The 22,631-nt window shown below is 38.7% G+C and overlaps 1 protein-coding gene across 1 annotated transcript in view; it reads right to left on the bottom strand.

The window, feature by feature from the left end:
* Positions 1–21,845, bottom strand: part of LOC121370518 (putative defense protein 3) — a 42,948-nt gene extending 21,103 nt beyond the window's left edge. The window contains exon 1 of the mRNA XM_041495801.1: positions 21,731–21,845. Coding sequence (XP_041351735.1) covers positions 21,731–21,742 — 12 coding nt within the window. The 5' untranslated portion in view covers positions 21,743–21,845. The remainder of the gene's footprint in view (positions 1–21,730) is intronic.
* Between the last annotated feature and the right edge of the window lie 786 nt (positions 21,846–22,631).

Below are 22,631 nucleotides of genomic sequence, written 5' to 3'. Positions count from 1 at the left end.
TTTTTAACCCCTACCACACTTTCTCCCAGTTTCTGTTAACCTATGGCCATGATTTTTGCACCAAACGATGCATCATGGAACACTCTTTAAACGCATATATAACAATTATTCCCCCGGTTTGTTTTCATCAAGTTATGTTCAAGCAAAGTTAGCGGAAGTTTCTTATTTTGTTCAGTATATATATAGAGAGAGAGAGAACAGAGAGAGAGATGGGTAGGTGTAAGACCACAACACTCTCTTCTCTCTCACTAACCACTAACAAGTAACCCACCCACTGTCCTGGACAGACAACCCAGATAGTTGAGGTGTGTGCCCAGTACAGCGTGCTTGAACCTTAATTGGATATAAGCACGAAAATAAGTTGAAATGAAATGATTGATTGATTGATTGATTTAACGACACTTGAATTGCATGCTTAGTAAAACCATTAGTAAATACTATTACATATATACTCTTCAAAAAAGTAGGGGAACCTGAAATATTAATGTTAATATGAACTATTAGACCGAACATGACAACAGACATCCTTGTAAAGAACGTTCAGGTCTGTTTATCAACACACCGAAACACATTCTATAGTTTGCACATGCATCACGCATTTGCCCCGTACACATGCGTGGGGTGTCATTCTCGATTTTGACAATTTCCAGGAAGATCCATTAATCACTGTGGAACATTATTTCTGTCAATCTTTTTCATTCTGTTGATCATACAGTTGTTATTGTTTGGTTTTAATAATTTTTATTGTTTAATTTGCGATTTACTGATTCAAAAAACGTCCACTTTCAAATTTCACTTCTGACCCCAATTGTCCTTCAAGATATTTGGTAGTCATAAAACCTACTGTAATACTGAACTACCGGTTGTAACGTTTGCATAATTAATTCACTATTATTGTATATTCTGCCCAGATTGGGCCCCTGGCTTCCCAGAGACCGAACCCTGGGGCGGACTTGCTCGAAACCTTCGTGGTATATGAGCATGCTAAAGTATAACGCACCGCATTATCGTATAACGATTCCCCACAACTAATATACCTTACAATTTTGGCAATTGTAAATTCTTATTAGAGTTCCCCTACTTTTTTGGAAGAGTATACTGTATATTGATCTAGTTTACTTCCATACAATGTGTCTGTACGGAAGCAGTGGAATCGCCGTCAAAGCACCAGATACCCTTGCGACATCACCACCTCTGCATTTCCGCAGCCATAACCTTTTTTTGTCTGTGGTAGATCTGTTATAAAGGGTGTTTCTCTGTTGTCTTCTGTAATGACATCACTGAACAACTATTACAAATAGGTACAATTTGGTGCAGGACATTGCTCATGGCGAAAAGCAAATAGCATTCTAGACGACTGTAAATACCAGTAGAGTTGTCATTCAACAAGGATGACGTTTCAAAAAACGTTTACGACAAGCGTCTCTCTCTCTCTCTCTCTCTCTCTCTCTCTCTCTCTCTCTCTATGTGTGTGTGTGTGCGTGTGCGTGTGCGTGTGGGTGTGTATGTATGTGTCAACCCATCATCTGTCTCTCTGTCCCCTCTATACTGCTATTTCAGGTATGTGAGATTATAACGCTAGTGTCATGTATAATGATCTGATTGCGGGGAAGCCGTATGCAATACGTGCTTATTTTCTCTGACAGCTCAAAGGTGTAGCGTAACGCAATACGTATTCTGTAGCCCGAGGAACTGGATTATCATCATCGATGTCTGACCTCTGACACAAAGAATGACATCACCAATACGTTAAACTAGTTTTTCACTCAGTATCACATGTGTAGTTCACACACCCGGGGCAGTAAGCCAACACAACGTTTGTTTAATTTGTCGATACCACTAGAGCACATTGATTAATCATCATAGTTCCAGTAGCAGCAAGGGATCTTTCATATAGAGGCGGGACGTAGCCCAGTGATAAAGGGTTTCGCTTGATGCGCGGTCGGTCTGGGATCGATCCCCGTCGGTGGGCCCATTGGGCTATTTCTCATTCCAGCAAGTGCACCACGACTGGTATATCAAAGGCCGTGGTATGTACCACCATGTCTCTGGGATGATGCATATAAAAGATCCCTTGCTGCTAATCGAAAAGAGTAGCCCATGAAGTGGCCACAGCTGGTTTCCTATCTCAATATCTGTGTAGTCCTTAACCATATGTCTGACGCCATATAACCGTAAATAAAATGTGTTGAGTGCGTCGTTAAATAAAACATTTCTTTCTTTCTTTCTTTCATATATACTTTCCCACATAAAGGCCAGTGGTAAATCGCTCGGCTGATGCGCAGTCGATCTGCGATCGATCCCCGTCGGTGGGACAATTGGGCTATTTCTCGTTCCAGCCAGTGTCCCACGACTGGTATACCAAGGTATGTGCTATCTTGTCTGGGGTGGTGATTATAAAAGATCATTTGCTACTAATGTAGCGGGTTTCCTCTCCAAGACTATGTGTCAAAATTATCAAATGTTTGACATCCAATAGCTGATGATTCATAAATCAATGTGCTCTAGTGGTGTTGTTACATAAAACAAACTTTAAGTTTTCCTACATAAGCCCTCCATCATTAATCTGGAAAACCTTAAAATAGAAATTTTTCAGTTAAAAATTAGATATTTGCAAAAGCAATTTCACATCAACATTATTTAAGTTAATTTTGAAAGTGCATTCAATTTCGTACACAACTAGTGGGACAAAACATTATATGTGTGTTGGCACACTCACACACACACACACGCACACACACACACGCGCACACACACACGCACGCGCACACGCACACACACTCACACGCGCGCACACGCGCACACACACACACACACACGCGCGCACACGCACCCACGCACACACACGCACACACACACACACACACACTCACACACATATCTATGTACATGGCTTAAACTGTCAGTTATGATTCGTGATTTGAACATCTACAAATAACACGGCCTTGCTTAAACCATCAACACGATGCGCAAACATGTTTTCAAGTGGAAACCCAAATAGACTGGTCCCACCTGTTTGCTTTGAAACCAGGTCATTAGGTTGGAGATAGCTAAACACAATTTCGGTTGACCCAGACTGCTAGTACAAATTTAAAGGCTGTGTCCCACCGTGACTGACCTACCGAATGCTACCTCCTCCACCGCCCTTCCCAACCACTCCATCACACCATTTTCCCCCCCCCCCCCCCCCAAAAAAAAATAAAAATAATAATAATAATAATAATAATAATAAAAATTATATATATATATATATATATATATATATATATATATATATATATACATATATATACATATATATATATATATATATGTTAGATACTAGATTGTATAGTAATTCGGCGAAGCAATGAGTGCAAATATGTTTTTCAAACATCACGAGTTTCACTTTTGTGAAGTTTCAGTTCTGTCAAGATTCTTGTCATTTACAAATATATGGACCAAGGTTGTATTTTATCATGGACTAATTTAAGATGTCTCGGGGAGTGTTCTGTTGATAAACAGAGTCAATAAACACCACCCAAGGGACAGGTATTAGCAATTTATCTTGTAGAGATGGGCTTTATGATAGGAATTATGGATCTCCGTTATCACGATACGTATTTACAGGGCGTCAACTTTTTAAATACCATAAAGTAAATACATGATATTTGTTGAAGGTTATTATTTCGAACATGAAATATATTCCCAATTTGGATAACGTCGGTCTCGTGGTATATATTCTTACACAAAATAAACTTGTGTAATAATTACGAAGCAAAAACAGCGCATGTGAAGTTTTGTGTATGTACTGCACTGTATTAAAAAAAATCAGTTAAAGATTTAAGGAACTTCGAAACAATTGATCATACGAGTTATATGTGTTTCTTACACACCCGTTGGTGAGAACACCATGGGTTATTTTTGATAACACATAGTTGTTTACACACGTACGTGTGTTAACAAATTCAAGACATACGATTGGCTGCTCCTAGGTGATGACCAGGTCACCAGTACTACACGCCCAATAAAAAAGCACGGTGTTTCCATTAAAGGCATATTGTCACAGACCACTGACCTATTACATGGCCTAACAAAGTATTACTTAAGAATATATATATTTGATTTGTCTCTAAATGTACTTTCTTCAACCATCTACGTAACCACCATACTCCACTTATTAATGATATTTTGTACAAATAATTGAATTATGGCAATGGTCCATAATTCAAAAACTAACATTGCTGAGAGGGTTGACATGGATTTCACTCCATCATGGTGTAATTAAAGTAATGCAATAGCTAGGTTTGGTCTGTAAACGTTAATGTAATTTTGATTTGTTATTCATTTTTAGAGAAATAAGGTCCTTAAATCTGTGACAGTATGCCTTTAATAGCAAGATAACTTTTATATTCACCATCCTATGATATACAGTCGTGATGTACTAGCTGGAACGAGAAATAGCCAAATGGGCTAGCGACGGGGATCGATCCTATACCGACCGCGTATTAGGAGAGAGAGAGAGAGAGAGAGAGAGAGAGAGAGAGAGAGAGAGAGAGAGAGAGAGAGAGAGAGAGAGAGAGAGAGAGAGAGTTAGATCTCAATATAGACGAAGGTAGCTTCCAATTTAACTAATGGCCAGACGCACTGGGATGGGGTGAAGTCACTTACATTTTAAAAAAGTCCACAATAAACAGGGAAACAAATTATGTACATATTAGTTGATAGCAAAGGTACATAATTACACGTTTATTGAACCCTAGTGACATTAATTTATTTGACACAACACTCGTTACAAAAAGGAGATATATTTTTTGAGGAAGTTCTCTCTTTTTTCTTTTCTTTTTTTGTTTTTGTTTATGTTCCTGGAAAAAAAAAATGTAATAGCTTTTAGTACGAAAAATCGAGAAAGAAAATAGTTTATGATTTGTTGTATAAAAATAACTTAATATGCCAGATTTAAAAAACAAAAAACAAACAAGAAAATATCCAAATAGGTAAATATAAATAAAATGCTTTTCGTTAAATCTGTATACTCTATGATACTATCACAATGGAGATTGACCGACTCGTTTTATCTTCTCAAGATGATGTACTTAAGTGACGGCCAATAGGCGGATGACCACTTCTGAGTGATACGGCTCAGTGGCCACTGAACTTTTAACCACGGGGCTGGGTGTATTGAAAGATGATCATCTAAGTGTACCTGCCTCTCCGTGTAAAGAAAAGAGGACATTTAAAAACTAAATGAAACCCCTCTTTAACAGCACTCAAATTACAACATTCAGGGCCGCTATTAGTGGAGTAGGTGTTGCGGCAGTTATCCCTCGAAAATGAGAATATATTTCCTATTTAGTCCATGCCTGTTGTTACGTCACACTATTGTGGAACCAGTAGATCTTTTTTTTCAAGTATCTTCGTCTATGAATATTGCACTTTAATCTGTTGGTGGTTTCAGGTCGGAGATTCGAACCTACTTCTGACTGAACTTGGACCTTGTAAACCCTTTCTCGAACATTCTCCACTACTTAGGTTTAAAGAGCCTATTTGTGTAGCAGTAAAAACAAAAAACAACAACAACACTGTATTCCTCCACCCGGCTCTCTCTCTCTCTCTCTCTCTCTCTCTCTCTCTCTCTCTCTCTCTCTCTCTCTCTCTCTCTCTCTCTCTCTCTCTCTCTCTCTCTCTCTCTCTCTCTCTCTCTCTCTCTCTCATTTTCACTGCTTCCTATTTATTTTAGGTACGTCCATGACATTGACAATTGTAATTGTATCCATTGGGGTGCCACTGTCGTAGAGAGTAAACATCAAATAGCCGTTGGTCATTCGTTTCAATTAATATCATCCTGTTTCGGTTAAGAGTACTCGTTCAAACGGAGCCATAATACATACAGTACAGGACTTGTCGGCGAGGCGGAAAAGATGGTGGGTGTTAAATGAATTGAGAGGTTATAAATCTATGAATATAACATACACAAGGAACAGAGTTCAGTAGCCTCGATGGACCTTTCTATGTTGTTATTTTCCCATGGTTCTCTCAACACAAGTAGTTTGACACCTAATAGCCGATGTATTTTTCGTGCTGGGGTGTTGTTAAACATTCATCCATTCATTCATTCATTCATTCATTCATTCATTCATTCATTCATTCTCTATACAGATCAGGTCAGGTCATAGGGTTTTACGTGCACATTCAGAACAAGCTGTTGTAGCGCACGCCTGTCGTGGGCACAAGAGCCGGCTTTGGCCGGCTCCTCCGTCCATGACAGGAAAGGTGGGGGGAGGGGAGAGGAGGGGTGGGGGTGGTGGTGGTGCTATGGAATTTGAATGGAGCAGTTAAATGTCAAAGAGAAAAGGGTGCGCAATTTTGACTGAGGGAATTTGGCGCAATTTTGAACGGTCGGTCGAAAGGTAAATGGCCGAGCTAATAATGGTTTTGATATTAGTGAATCGAAAGTAGCTCGTTAATTTTAGACCTCTACGATGCCTTGGTGTCTCCCTAGGTTGCCCATAGGGCCCTTATAAAGGGCCTGGCCGCTTCTGGTCGTGGCATCACCAAGTACCAAGTTATTACCAGCTCTCTATACAAGTTGACCACATGATTTTATAGTCCTAATTTTATTTACTTGTTTATTGTGGAGATCAAAAGTTGCAGGGTTCGAATTTCACCACGGCACCGACGGCAATTGCCGTAGGTACCCTCCTTACTTGCCGTTATTGCCTAGCATCTTACGGTATCGACGACACCGTGCCCTTCGGAATTTTTTTCTCTTAAAATCCAGCATTTTATTATTTAGAAATGACACAAAAGGTAGCATGAAAAATCATATCTAGCGAAGTCGGGCTGATTATTGACACATGAAGTGACAGGTCAGTTCGTAAAACGAAACGTGCTAAAATGCCCATTAAATATAACGTTATTTACAACAGTTTAAGTTGACGGCATTTATAAATATATTCTTTGTGACTTACATATTAATGATTTTAAATATCATATTAACCAATATGTTCTTTCGACTTGGCAAGATGATTGGGACGTTGCGATCACGAACAAGCTTCAATCTGTCAAGCCAGTCCTGAGTGGCAGTCCTCCTACAGGCGGTGCAGGAAGGATGAACTAGTCTTGTGCCGTGCCCGCATATTTGACGTATTCATTTATTTTAACCCTCTAGAGCCCAAGTACTCAAAATAAATACCAAAAAATATCATATTCATTCAACTTACAGGTGTTAATGTACACTGAACACTTCCATGTTGATTTTTTTATTTTCATACATGTGTTTATACTTTTAATAATGTAGCATATCTGCTACATTGGGCATTTAAGGAAAATATAGCATATATGCTATATGTTATTAATCTTGTAAAATGCATGGTTATGGTATATATCTGTATCTAAATAAACATTAGAGTCCAAGACCAAAAGGTGAAATAATTTTTGTCTCAGAAACTTGAGAGAAAGTAAGTTGCCTTCGTGCTTCTCTTTTGAAGGAAAAGTTTGTCTTCGTCCCCCTCCAAGTACCCTAAGTTTTGTTATTAAACCAAAGGCAACACTTGCCGTGCCCTCCAAGTACCCTAAGTTTTGTTATTAAACCAAAGGCAACACTTGCCGTGCCCTCCAAGTACCCTAAGTTTTGCTATTAAACCAAAGGCAACACTTGCCGTGCCCTCCAAGTACCCTAAGTTTTTGCTATTAAACCAAAGGCAACACTTGCCGTGCCCTCCAAGTACCCTAAGTTTTGCTATTAAACCAAAGGCAACACTTGCCGTGCCCTCCAAGTACCCTAAGTTTTGCTATTAAACCAAAGGCAACACTTGCCGTGCCCTCCAAGTACCCTAAGTTTTGCTATTAAACCAAAGGCAACACTTGCCGTGCCCTCCAAGTACCCTAAGTTTTGCTATTAAACCAAAGGCAACACTTGCCGTGCCCTCCAAGTACCCTAAGTTTTACTATTAAACCAAAGGCAACACTTGCCGTGCCCTCCAAGTACCCTAAGTTTTACTATTAAACCAAAGGCAACACTTGCCGTGCCCTCCAAGTACCCTAAGTTTTGTTATTAAACCAAAGGCAACACTTGCCGTGCCCTCCAAAAATTGAAATTCGACCCCTGAAGTTACTAGGGTGGGACCTAGCCCCGTGGTAATGCGTTCGCATGATGCGCGGTCGGTCCGAGATCGATCCCCGGCTGGGCACCGCAACTGGTAATATCAAAGACCGTAGTATCAGGGGCGTAGACTGGGCGTGGGGTTCGGACGAAACACACACACACACACACACACACACACACACCCGCCGCTGAAGCAAATGGTCCGCTTTCAGAACTAAAACATACAGGTTTATACATATGGAATTTCTGGTGGTGCAAAAACAAAATAGAAAAGGTCCACTTGGTTCATCTACGAACCCTTCCCCCAGGTCCAGCTCACGCTACTCCCCTGAGTATGTGTTATCCTTCCTGTGTGTGTGTGTGTGGGGGGGGGGGGGGTGCATATAAAAGATCACTTGCTACTAATGGAAAAAAAATGTGAAGGGTTTCCTCTCTAAGACTATGTGTCAAAATCACCAAATGTTTGACATCCAATAGCCGATGATTAATTAAATCAATGTGCGTGTCGTTAAACCTGAACAAACGTTAACGGAATTACTAGGATGTAAATTCGAGTTGGAGCCAGTATAAACATCAAGACAACCTGATACACATGCAGTATTATCGCTATTCGAGACAAAACCAAAATGTAACCAATATGTAATTTGAATAGTTATACAAAATCAGGAATGCCCCTTTAACGTAAGGTATGCTCCAAATGTCAAATTAGTACATATCGGGGGAGGCAGTTTGCCATCATGTAGTGGCCACCCATTAAATCAATTGAAATATGTCGGCTTTATTTGCCTTTAGAAAACAATGAATGCTCACGAATACAGAAGATATATCAAAGAATGTCGCCCAGCGCACTCAGCAGGTGTTAAAAAACCCAGTAAAAATAATTGTAGCATGATGTGTTTCCGAAATTCAAGGAACTCGGAACGGAAACTGCCGATTTCAAGAGGTATTTATGTTAATTTCTGCTGATGCAGAATTACAACCAATCTAATTAAAATTAGCTCCACAATTACATGTGGATCTAACACCAGCCAGTTGGAGCTCATGTCCACCAATCAAAACATTACTTTAAGAATCATGCCAGTGATTTAAAACTAACAACACTGCGTAGTCCCCAATGTCCAGGTAACATTTCGTCTGTAAATAATAATTTAAATATTGACCAATCACACTTCGCCTTTTATAACGTTATTTGGGAGCATACAAATTCTAAAAATATCGGGCGAGTCTATTTTAGTGGCCGCAGTACAGCGAACCATACCAATACGTACGGGGTGGGTTATCAGTCTTCAATTTTACATTAAAAATTATTTATTTATTTATAAATAACCCCAACTAAATCACCCTTCAGTTTTACATTATAAATTATTTATGTTTATAAAATAAAACATGTTTTAAGGCATTCGTAATTCACACGAAACATGGCGTATACCCTCAGGATAATTCGGAATGTTTTCAAATTATTTTTAAATCACTGGCATGATTCTGCAAGTAAGGTTTTGATTGGTGGACATGAGCTCCAGCTGGCTGGTGTTAGATCCACATGTAATTGTGGAGCTAATTTTAATTAGATTGCATTACAACAGACAGCTGTAATTATTTATTTATATTTTATGTATATATCTGAACAAATGGGCGTATGGGGAATCTTTGATTTAGGGGGGCTGGAGGGGTTGATTCGCCCGAAATTTTACCCAGATAAAAACTGCCCGAATTTCCCCCACTGTTTTGCCCCCCCCCCCCCCCCCCCCCCCCCCCGGGTCGTACGCCCATGTCTGAACATCTGCTTCTGGCAACTTTCCCGTTTTCTTTTAGGCAGCTGACTGAAAAGGAAATGTTTAACAAGAATTTATTAGCGATCATGCCGTTGCACAAGGACGTATCTGAACGTATTCTAATCGAATGATATCAGGCTACAGAAACCTTCATGTTTTGAATTATAATATCAAGGATGTTAGCGCATACATATGTACGGTGGCAAAGGCAATAAAATTCGCAATTGGCGAATTCGGCAAGTGGCAGAGCTAGCCTTGAAAAAAAGCTTTTGCTTAACTTAAAATGTGTTTTGTTTAACGACACCACCAGAGCACATTGATTTATTAATGATTGGTTATTGTATGTCAAACATTTGGTCATTTTGGACGTTTAGTCTTAGAGACGAAACCTGCTACATTGTTTCATTAGTAGGCTAGCAAGGGGTATTTTATATGCCCCAACCATTACATGCCCTTAAATTAGATGCCAAAATAAATCGTTGTTTTATCAAGGTATCAAAATCGCTTTCGCTAGTTAGATACATTTTGAAACACCTCGTTATAAGATAAAGGAAATGAAGGAAGGAAATGTTTTATTTAACGACGCACTCAACACATTTTATTTACGGTTATATGGCGTCGGACATATGGTTACGGACCACACATATATTGAGGGATGAAACCCGCTGTCGCCACTTCATGGGCTACTCTTTTCGATTAGCAGCAAGGGATCTTTTATATTTATAAGATAAACGACTGGTATCTAATGCTAGTATCAGACTGCCAACTGCCAGCAGAACGTTGGCCAACTCGACGGTTGCGTTGTTCCTGTAAACCATGTCCTACCATTGAACACATGTCCTCATATGCCGTAGAATACGGCCTGAGTGTAATAAATCATTGTCTTGTCTTGTTGCAATGTCCCCCAACTCCCAACTTAAGACGGGTGCGCTCAGATTAACTAATATGTTATACGACGAGAATCGACTAGCAACTGGACAGTCGTACAAGTCGTTACAACAGAAAGTTGGCCAACTTTCTGCTGGCAGTTGATAGTCTGAGTTTAGCATTAATCACTCGTTAGTATTCTGTTCTTTTTTTACACACACTTGCGCACATGTATATTCGTCAGGAAACTGTTGGATAAATTGTGTGTTGTATTAAGGAAATAAATCTTAGCTTTAAGCGGAAGTCACGAAACATCTTTTATTGTCTCGTGTAACGTGCATTATTTATGTGAGTCTTTACGATCACTGAAACGAACTATGTCCTCAGTGTTCACCCAATTTTTCTTTCCTGTTTTAAGGAAATATAACTTTCTTTATAAACTCATGTAATTATTTTCATATACTTACCTTTCTGACACCCAGTAGCCGATGTGTATTTTTGTGATGGAATGTCGCTAAAGATGCATTCATTCATTCACGTAAATAATAGGCTATGCAGGGGCGGATCCAAGAAATAGTTTGCGGGTGGGGGTGGCTAACGGAAAAAGAGCACATGGTACAACTCGTCCCAATGGAAAAAGAAATATATATATATATATATATATATATATAAAATAGATAATATATATATATATATATATATATATATATATATATATATATACTAGCAAAAATGCAGCAGTTGAGAATATTGTTTTAGAGGGGGCGGGTCTGTTTCTGTTAGTGTGCGCATTTCTCGCCTGAATTTGAATGAACGCAAAATGAAGTGATTGATGTATGAATATAATAAAAAAATATATTTCTTTTTACAGAGGCAGACATAAAATGTTGTTCGGTTGGTCGCTTCTCGGGGAGACGTCCTATGTTATATTAAATGCATAAGACCCGTGCCTGGAAGAGGGAGAAACGGTGCGTTGTATGCGCATGCTTCCCCCGCGGAATTCGGGTTGACAGGTCCACGTTTTTTTCGCGTAACAGTGACCTTCTTTAACACTGTCAACACCCAAAGGTCCATTTCTTTAGAATTACACACACACACACACACCTCCCCGCCTCGAAAAAAAAGAGAGAAGAAAATCCAGTACACATTTTATTTACAGTTATATGGCGTCAGACATAATGGTTAAGGACCACACAGATATTGAGAGAGGAAACTTGCTGTCGCTACTTCATGGGCTACTTTTTTCGATTAACAGCAAGAGATCTTTTATATGCACCATCCCACAGACAGGGTAATATATACCACGGCCTTTGATATACCAGTCGTGGTGCACTGGCTGGAACGAGAAATAGCCCAATGGACCCACCGACGGGGTAAATATGACAATGTAGTTTATTTGTGATACAATTGTTAGATAAGAAAGTTACTTTTTCAGCTATCTTCGATAAACAGTCAAACTTCGATAATTCCACCTTCCATCTCTCGAAAATTTCGATCTCCACAGACAGGGTAATATATACCACGGCCTTTGATATACCAGTCGTGGTGCACTGGCTGGAACGAGAAATAGCCCAATGGATCCACCGACGGGGATCGATCCCACACCGCCTGCGCATCCAGCGAGCGCTGTACCACTGGGCTACGTCCCGCCCCATGTACTTTGGAATTCTATAGGTACCATTTTTGTTTAAATTAGCACAACCATTCTAAAACGTAGTCATCAGAGGAAACACGCTATATTTTTTCATTAGCAGTAAAGGGTCTTTTACATCCACTTTCCCACAGACAGGAAAGCACAAACCACGACCTTTGAGCAGTTGTAGTGCACTGGTTGGAACCTCAAAAAAAAACCAATCAGTTGAATGGATCCACCGAGGTGGTTCGATCTTGCGACGCAATCACCTCAGGCGAACTCTTAACCGACTGAGCTAAATCCCGCTCCTACTACTTGTATATGAACTTTATTAAAAATTGAATTTGTTTAAGTAATATAACTTTTATTATTTAGATAATTATATGGGTATAAGGGATTACATTATGCCGGGGGCGGCGATGCATTGTGGTTGGGAAGATGACATTTTGATTGCAAATTTTGAGGGTACCCTGATTTCCGCATAAGCGCTATATGAAGCTTAAATTTTTTTTTTTTAAATGCAGACAAATTATTATTTCATCCTTAAGAATATAAGATCGCCTGGACAGAGTTATCACTTTATTGTAATGTCTGTGGTCATCAGACAAATTTCAGATCGATATTTTTCTGATTAAAACCTGCCTTATAAAACTTATCTTGCTAATTTGTATTGATAAATGCTATGTAACACATGGAATTTAATACGGTAAATATGACAATGTAGTTTATTTGTGATACAATTGTTAGATAAGAAAGTTACTTTTTCAGCTATCTTCGATAAACAGTCAAACTTCGATAATTCCACATTTGATCTCTCGAAAATTTCGATCTCTCGATCTACAGCGACGGTCCCGGCCGAATTGCCATACAAACTAGTAGTAACGACCTTCGAAAACTCAAACTTCGAAAACTCGATCTCTCGACCTAATTCTTTGGTCCCACCATAAAGATTAAACTAAATTACGCACCTCTAAAACTCGACGCGTGTGGGTTGATCCAGCTGTCGTTGCCGATAGTATTTTAAAGACGAATGGATTGATAGGAATGAATGTATTAGTTTATATACCGAATGGATAAGAATCCACCATAATGGCAAATGCATATATTTGGGGATAGAAAAGAATACACACTCGACAGTGGAAATTTTTACCGTCAGCCTAGTCTCAGGTCGAAATTTCCACCACCTCATGTGCGGAACTAGACTAGTCAAAGAAGCGTCCCGTTATCTCTGAAACTGATTTACTTTAAGGGCAGTTCAGGTCAGGTCATAGGGTTTTACGTGCACCTTCAGAACAATCTGTTGTAGCGCACGCCCGTCGTGCGCACAAGAGGCGGCCTTGGCCGGCTCCTCCGTCCATGACAGGAAAGGTGGGGGGAGGGGAGAGGAGGGACCGCCTGCACTGGCAGGTGCAAGGGAACACCAGCAGCCCGATCGAATCGGTAGCAGGCGGGTGGGGGTGGTGGTGGTGCTATGGAATTTTGAATGGAGCCGTTAATGCCAAAGAGAAAGGGGTGCGCAATTTTGATTGAGGAAGTTTGGTGCAATTTTGAACGGTCGGTCGAAAGGTAAATGGCCGAGCAAATATAGGTTTTGATATTATTGAATCGAGAGTAGCTCGTTAATTATAGACCTCTATGATGCTGGGTGTCTCCCTAGGTTGCCCATAGGGCCCTTATAAAGGGTCTGACCGCTTCTGGTCGTGGCATGACAACCCACTTTAAGGGCGAGAGATTTTAGTATTTATACCCATGGACTCGTCCCAGGTCGAAATTCCCACCACTTCATGATCGGGTGCGGAACTAGGCTAGTCAAAGAAGCGCCTCGTTATATATAAAAATAGCAGTTTACCCCTCTCCCATTTTCTTCTGATTTACTTTAAGGGTGAGGGGTTTTAGTATTTATATCCACGGTGTATATATATTGATAGAAACGTCGCATGTATCAGGATCAGCTTCAGAATGAATGAATGAATGAATGTTTAACGGCACCCGAGCAAGAAAAATACATCGGCCATTGGGTGTCAAACTACGGTAGATGGCGATCAGCTTCCGCCACGTTATTATTGTCATCTATGGGAATTGATTTGATGGTACATAACCCTCTATTCCCTTTAATTTAGCATATACTGGGACATGTCGTACCCGTACCTTGAAATGGCCAAACTGGGTCAGGTGTGATTTTGAGATTAATTCCAACTTAGAGTATATGTATACACCAGTGTTTGCAGAACACCCGCCGCCTGTAGAATAGCATCTATTGGAATTCACTGCCATACGTCTACAAGCTAGCGAACAATGCGTAGGCACGTGTTCAAACAAACTATGAGCAATGTACGCCACTTTGGGTTTTGGAAGGTCGGTGGGTGGGAATGGTTGATAGGCTTTCTCCAAAATAGCTTCTTGACACGTTTTTCGGTTTTTGTGCTAGAGGAAATAAACTGAGATATATACCCTGCACGTGTTTATTACCGTCTCAGATGTAAGGAAACGGCGTTATTTCACTATTATTTGATATTATCACATTGTTTTGCTCTTTCAAAAGCTATTCATCACATTTCCTTTAAAAGTCGTGCTTGTGTAAAAATATTTGTTTAAATCCAGTCACTCAGGGCATCTACACATTTTCAGTCAAACATTATTCTTGAAACTGCCCTGCAGTTAACTAATTGTGGGGAAAGAGAATGATTCATTGCATTTCCTGTACAGTCACGTTTCGGAAATATTGTACTTTAAAATAAGCATGTATGTGTGTGTCACGCAATCATTTAAATATCTTTCCACTATCAGTTCAAATTGTCCAGAAGTGTTGTTGTTGTCGTTGTTGTTATTGCTGTTGTGGGTTTTGTTTTTGTTTGGGGTTTTTAATCTTTCGTTTGTCTTTGTGTTGTTGTCATTGTTGTTTTAATTTATATTTGTTTTGTTTTAATTTGTTAATGATTTATTCAACCGTTAACACAGAAATATCTAGTTAAAAGAACACTGAGTGCGTAATCAAAACAGCTAAAAGGTGCGACGAAAAAACCTAGATATTAGTTTATATATATCAGTTCAAACTGTCCAGAAGTGTTGTTGTTGTTATTGCTGTTGTGGGTTTTGTTTTTGTTTGGGTTTTTTATCTTTCGTTTGTCTTTGTGTTGTTGTTATTGTTGTTTTATTTTATATTTGTTTTGTTTTAATTTGTTAATGATTTATTCAACCGTTAACACAGAAATATCTAGTTAAAAGAACACCGAGTGCATATTCAAAACACCTAAAAGTTGCGAAGAAAAAAACATCAGTTTACAAGCTTAGATATACATATACATATAAATATACACATATACATACACATACACATACACATACACACACACACACACATGCACATGCACATATATATATATATATATATATATATATATATATATATATATATATATATATATATATATATATATATTTATTTATTTATTTATTACATACATATATATATAATATATATATTACATACCCATTAAATCTTACTATATAAATACAGCTCTGAATACAAGAATTGAATACAACTTTCCGTATTCAACTCAACTGCCGGAACTATACCGTATTCAACGCTACTATTTATAGCACATGGTTACCGGGAATGCCCTTCGCGATATGGAAACAAAGTTTGTGCTTGGTTTGTTTAAAATGTTATTTTGTGGAAAATTTGAACTGAAAACAGACGAAAACGGTGACAAATATTTACAATTTAATGAGCGCGATACCAAAACTTGAGACGGGAACACTAGTAACCAACGAGCTTTTAATCCACGATAGTTAAGGTCGACGACAGTCACTTTTTGGACCCTTGTTTTGGCTTCGTTATATCGTACACAATTCTTATTCTTTTTCAATAAATAAAACATCTCCAACCGTAATTTTGTGATATAATATATTTGACAAAAGGTACGTTTTATTTCTTTCATCTTTCAAAACTTCAAATTAATATTTTGTCCAGAATTATGAGAGAAAAAAAAGTACCGACCTGTAAACAGCGTTGTCTGCTTGTTATAGGAATTTGACAGGGGTCTAGGTTAGTAGACTAGTTTTTATTTGTGGCGCAGCATTGTAATAATACAGCTAATTTTGAATTTAAATGACGTCAGTATTCCATGTGCCCCCCAGTTTTCAGATATTTTGCTTTATATTTGCTTTATAATAGTGTAAAAGTGTGTAAATATAAAAGCCACTGTTATTGGAAGTAAAATATGACTTGCTTTTTCTTCTTTTTCTTAAAAAAAAAATAGCAGGCCAAAAGAAATACGAATGACAGATCAGCTTTTTATGGCCAAAGCCGTATCTCTCAATTACAGAGTCGAAAGTTACGTATCGACAAACTCGTGACAGCACACACTCGGTCATCACTGTTGTTAATGTTCATGAAATAATGAGCATGTCCTGCTCTGCCCTATACCGGTAGCACCCCAACATGAGTACAACTTCCAGTTCTGAGACCTGTTGTTTTCACTACAATGGTGTTGTTTTTTTTCACAAACAGAAAAACAGTATATTATATTACATCACTTCAACATAAGACATGTAATTAGCTTTTCCAGTGATATGACGATCAGTGATGCATCGTGTCGCGAAATAGTCTTGTAATTAATTAGTTTCGCACAGTTCCTGTTTGACACCTTTTTTAAAGATCGTGCAAACGCGTATTTACTGTTACATACTTAGTGAACACTAACACCTGTGTAATATTATACCATAAAATTAGATGACTATTATGGGTAAACTGTGTGCATGCGGTTACGTCATAAAGTCACTGCTAAGAGCATTTCATGATTGCTTCATGAAACGTCGGTAAAAAGTATATAATTATGTTTAAAACGGAGAAAAAGGAACTAATAGCTATTATTATTATTACATATATTTTTTAAATTATTATTATTATTATTAGTGTGTGTGTGTGTGTGTGTGTGTGTGTGTGTGTGTGTGTTAATTGTAGGCTAGGTACGTTGGAAAGTGCATACTGTTAATGGGAAAATAAAGCGGTTTTATTCTGAAGCCAGTGTGTCAGAATTCTCTCTTTCTCTCTCTCTCTCTCTCTCTCTCTCTCTCTCTCTCTCTCTGAATCTCGTCTCTCTCTCTCCCTCCCCCCTCTCTCTCTCCTCTCTCTCTCTCTCCCTCTCCTCTCTCTCTTCTCATCTCCCTCCCCCTCTCTCTCTCTCTCTCTCTCTCTCTCTCTCTCTCTCTCTCTCTCTCTCTCTCTCTCTCTCTCTCACACACACACACACACACACACACACACACACACACACGTCGACTTTTAATACACAAAACCATAACACCATACAGCTAAACTTAACTAAACTAACAATACATTACGTAAAGATACTTACTAGTAGATACAAACGTGTCGTCATGTTGTAATAATATCCACCGCTATCTAAACGTATTGCATTTATCCTTAACCCACTTCCAACTGACACGAAAACAGAATGTTGAATACATGTATATTAGACCTGATTTCACTATTTCTATTCATGCCAGACTAAGCGCTAAGTTTCTTTCATACATTGGTGATACTAGTAATTAGATTGCAAGAAGTATGTAAAAAGACTACTGTTGTTCGTATGTTCTTTAAGATTTGCGTATAACTGTGGGAAACTATTTGATGTTAACTATGTATGAAAGAAAATTGTTGCGGCGCGCCCTGGCATGAATAGAAATGGTGAAACCAGGAGATCTAAATCTATTCATAGGTTAAGGTTAATTGCAATGCTATTAGGCAGTAGTGAATATAAAATGAGGAAACATTTGAATATAATTAATATTTAAAGTCTCTCTACTAGTTGAGTATTGTTAGCTTAACTAAGTCTAGCTGTATATTGACTGGTATTAAAAGTTGATTGCTACGGTCTGGGTGCCTAAAACTACAAGCGCTCGGAAAGAGACGAGAGAGAGAGAGAGAGAAAGAGAGAGAGAGAGAGAGAGAGAGAGAGAGAGAGAGAGAGAGAGAGAGAGAGAGAGAGAGAGAGAGAGAGAGAGAGAGAGAGAGAGAGAGAGAGAGAGAAAGAGAGAGAGAGAGCGGGAAAATGTCACTTAGCCTCATATGTTGTGTTTTCGTTGGTAACTTAATCCCGCGTCTACCCGTATACGTGTAAACGTTGATAAAACAATGTTCAGTAAAACAAATGATGCTAAAGTAACATCAGATAATTATGATATTATTATTATATTGAGAGAGAGAGAGAGAGAGAGAGAGAGAGAGAGAGAGAGAGGAAGAGAGAGAGAGAGAGAGAGAGAGAGAGAGAGAGAGAGAGAGAGAGAGAGAGAGAGAGAGAGAGAGAGAGAGAGAGAGAGAGAGAGAGAGAGAGAGAGAGAGAGAGAGAGAGAGAGAGAGAGAGACAGAGTGATAGTCAGGGAGAAATACATTTAACGTACAATCTGTATTTATTTTCCCACTGAATGCCATGTACAGGGCGCACATCACCACAACCTGTCAACTTGATCTAAATAACTAACTAACTCACGGGGTGAGGCCTTTACGTCGCTACAAATCGACGTAGACATTAGTGACGTGTGCTAAGCCTCCAGGTAAAAAATATCAGGTCTTATTTTTTCTTCTTCTTTTTTCCCCGCCTTAACTCGGTAGCCACTAGGTGCAACACGTGTTTCTCTTTAATGTCGGGGCGAGGTGATGGGTAGGGTAGATGTTTCTGTTATGTAGATTTTGTTGTTTTGATATCTTCTTTTTTTTTTTTGGTGTGTGGGGGGGGGGGGGGGGTTAGGGGTTATAATTACTTAACATGAAATACGGTTACACTATGTTTTGTCATCCCTCGTCACCACACACACACACACACACACACACACACACACACACAGATAGAGAGAGAGAGAGAGAGAGAGAGAGAGAGAGAGAGAGAGAGAGAGAGAGAGAGAGAGAGAGAGAGAGAGAGAGAGACAGAGAGAGAGAGAGACAGAGACACAGAAACAGAGAGAGACCTACAACGTGTTACTATCTAATTTATATCACACCACTGTTCGGTCTGAAAATGGTATTCCAATATTCAATGCATATGGCGAGCGAATATTCGAATACAAACTAAACTCATCAAAGTAACGAGGGTTTTTTTTATAGGTCGACCAAAACATAAATAACCCAGATATTCGAATACTTGAAAATACTATTCGAATATTTCGAATATCAAATTAGCGAGCGAATATTCGAACATTCGGACCGAACACCAATTTATACGTGCACAATGTATCAGTATGACTTTGTTTTAACAACACGGAGCTTGAAATGTTTTGAAATTGGACATAGAGAATACTAAAATAGTTCATGTGTGATACCGTAAAACGAGTGTGTTTTCAATGGTACATCACAAGCGAAAGCGAGTGGTGTACCATTGAAAGCACATTGATTTGTAATGTAAACGGTCTCACACGGGAACGAGTGCAGTATTTTATTTATAACACCGCACATCAGTCAACAAAAAAAAAAAGACTTGCAAAATAAGTAAACAAAACATGAAAATGCACGTATTAAGACCACTTAGAAGGAAATTCAAATTCACGTAGAAAAACAAACAAATTATACTTTGGTCCTTACTTCAAATAAAATATATAATATTCATATATTAGTACACATCTATACAATGCCGATTTTAATAAGCTGGAATGAGATATTGGCCATCAAAGCCGTGACACTACAGATGCTACTAAGTCAAAACCCTTTGATCCACGCTGACCAAACTGTCGTGATGATATTAATAATTAACTGTAAATTAATCTCTGCATGCATTTCCAGATAGCGTTTATCTTAATTAACGTAAATGACCCGATTCGTTAATCTCACTAGTAAAGTAAAGGCATAGAAGACAAATACATTTTGCACTAATAATTCTAAAACTGATACTTGATCACAACGAGTGCCTTTTAGAAAGAAAAGAAAGAAAAAAATGTTTTATTTAACGACGCTCTCGACACATTTTATTTACGGTTATATGGCGTCAGACATATGGTTAAGGACCACACAGATATTGAGAGAGGAAACCCGCTGTCGCCACTTTATGGGCTACTCTTTTCGATTAGCAGCAAGGGATCTTTTATATGCACCATCCAACAGATAGGGTAGTACATACTACGGCCTTTGATATACCAGTCATGGTGTACTGGCTGGAACGAGAAATAGTCCAAAGGGGATCGATCCCAGACCGACCGCGCATCGAGCGAGCGCTTTACCACTGGGCTACGTCCCGCCACAAAGTGCCTTTTAGTGACCCATAGCTGAATGACCGGTTATAAGCTTTGATTTTTTTACGTCAGCCAAATAGTTACTCATTCGTGTAAATGTATTAATGCTGGCTGTTTGTTGTGTTGTTTATAAGTACTATAAATACTAGTTATAAGTGTCACCTTTCATAAGAACAATGGATATGACTGTGTGCTTTATTAGACCTACTACAGTTTTGTTATGATACTAAATTGCCTTTTCACTATCTGCAACTCTGTAAATAACTATTGTACAATAATTCTTCATATGTAGTCGTTTGACGGCCGAAATAAAGTCGAAGGGTATGTCCAGGAACATCATTATCGCCAGCTGGTGGAATTGTTCCGTTTCACACGAGGTAGGGAAAATAAAAAGAAGAAAAAGAAGCGAAAGGAGAAAGGAGTATTATTATACCGCATTTCAGAAATACAACAATGTTGAACTCATTAAAATAAGACTTTATAGACTTTGAGCCAGTTATTACCTGTTCATCAAAATATAAGACTTTGATCAACATATTACTGCTTGTAGCTATTTATCAATGAAACTTTGTATTCATACGCTACACATCTATGAATGGAGTTTACACAAACAATATTACAAACATATTCTAGGCTAAACAAAATTATTAAAGTATATATTATCGATATATTTATAACATACTATTTATTAATTATATACGTATAACAGTCACAAATTTAAACTTGGTATAAAATCGCTTCGCTACGCTAGGCCTATACATGGATAATAAAAAAGACAAACAATTCTTATTTGACAATTTTTTTTATTTTTGGGACTCTTTCAAATGTTTTGTGTTATATATAGAAATAGAGAGAGAGAGAGAGAGAGAGAGAGAGAGAGAGAGAGAGAGAGAGAGAGAGAGAGAGAGAGAGAGAGAGAGAGAGACAGACATACAGACAGAGACATAGAGAGAAAGATAAATAATAGTAAAATAAAACATTTCCTTCACTTGCATTGCGTCAGTAACGTGTTTCGGTGAGGAAACATCACTCACCAGGAAAACAACAACAACAATATCAGACGACAAATCTAAAAAAAAAACTAAAGCTATATTTTACTAATAAATAAATAAATAAACCTAAGAACCCCATGTATTTTAACTCACGTACCTGCGACAACATCTTGTAAGTTCAATTACTTTGCGAAGTTTCGGTACGGCGCTGTGAAAAGCGAGTGAGATTCAATCTTTTTACCCACGGCTAAAAACGCTGCGCGCAGTCACGTGATCCAGCACTAGATAGCGTTAGCTGCCTTTTTCGTAACTACGTTTCGGCGAGATTACCGATTTACCAACGTATGGAAATTATGCGGATTTGTACAGCGTCATGTGGATGATTACGGTTGTGGTGTGGTATCGTATTCTACGATAATTAATCATACTCTTTTACAAATGATTAACGTAGACTAATGTTACTTCAGGATTATCGAATGTTTATCTTAGAACCAGACAAATGAAGTGTCGACAATGATACAAAGAACACAGTAGCCTATTCACATCAATGATGCGTATTGTAAGTTCGTGACGTAACCCAGTGGTAAAGAGTGTATACCCCCAAATCAAATCTCATAGACGACAATAGTAACATATGCGGTTAAAACTCGTACCTGCAGCATATTAATTAACATAAACACCACGGATATAAATACTACCACCCCTCACCCCAGAGCCAGTTTATCCTAGTAGCACATATAGCACGTGCTACGGACCCCGCGCTTCAGGGGGCCCCGCGGTGATGTGTACATTTATTTCCCCCCAGGTCATTTTCCCCCTCTTCCCGAGGGGGTTGCAAAATATATATTATGGGAAGTTTGTGCTACAGGCCACGCGGATCTTTAAACCTGCTCTGCCTCACCCTTTAAAGTGAATCATTAAAACAAATTGGGGTCAAGCTGCTCATTTCAGAGATAACGGGTAGCGTCTGTGAGTATGACTACCCTAATTCCGCACAAAATTTTAATACGTTTTTTTTACAGGTACCCATGCATGTTTCAAGCACGAGGCTACTTGAC

The sequence above is a fragment of the Gigantopelta aegis genome, chromosome 4, assembly GCF_016097555.1.
Source record: "Gigantopelta aegis isolate Gae_Host chromosome 4, Gae_host_genome, whole genome shotgun sequence".
Taxonomy (NCBI): Eukaryota; Metazoa; Mollusca; class Gastropoda; order Neomphalida; family Peltospiridae; genus Gigantopelta; species Gigantopelta aegis.
Note: the sequence above shows the minus strand (reverse complement) of the source record. Positions and strands in the feature narration are given on the sequence as shown.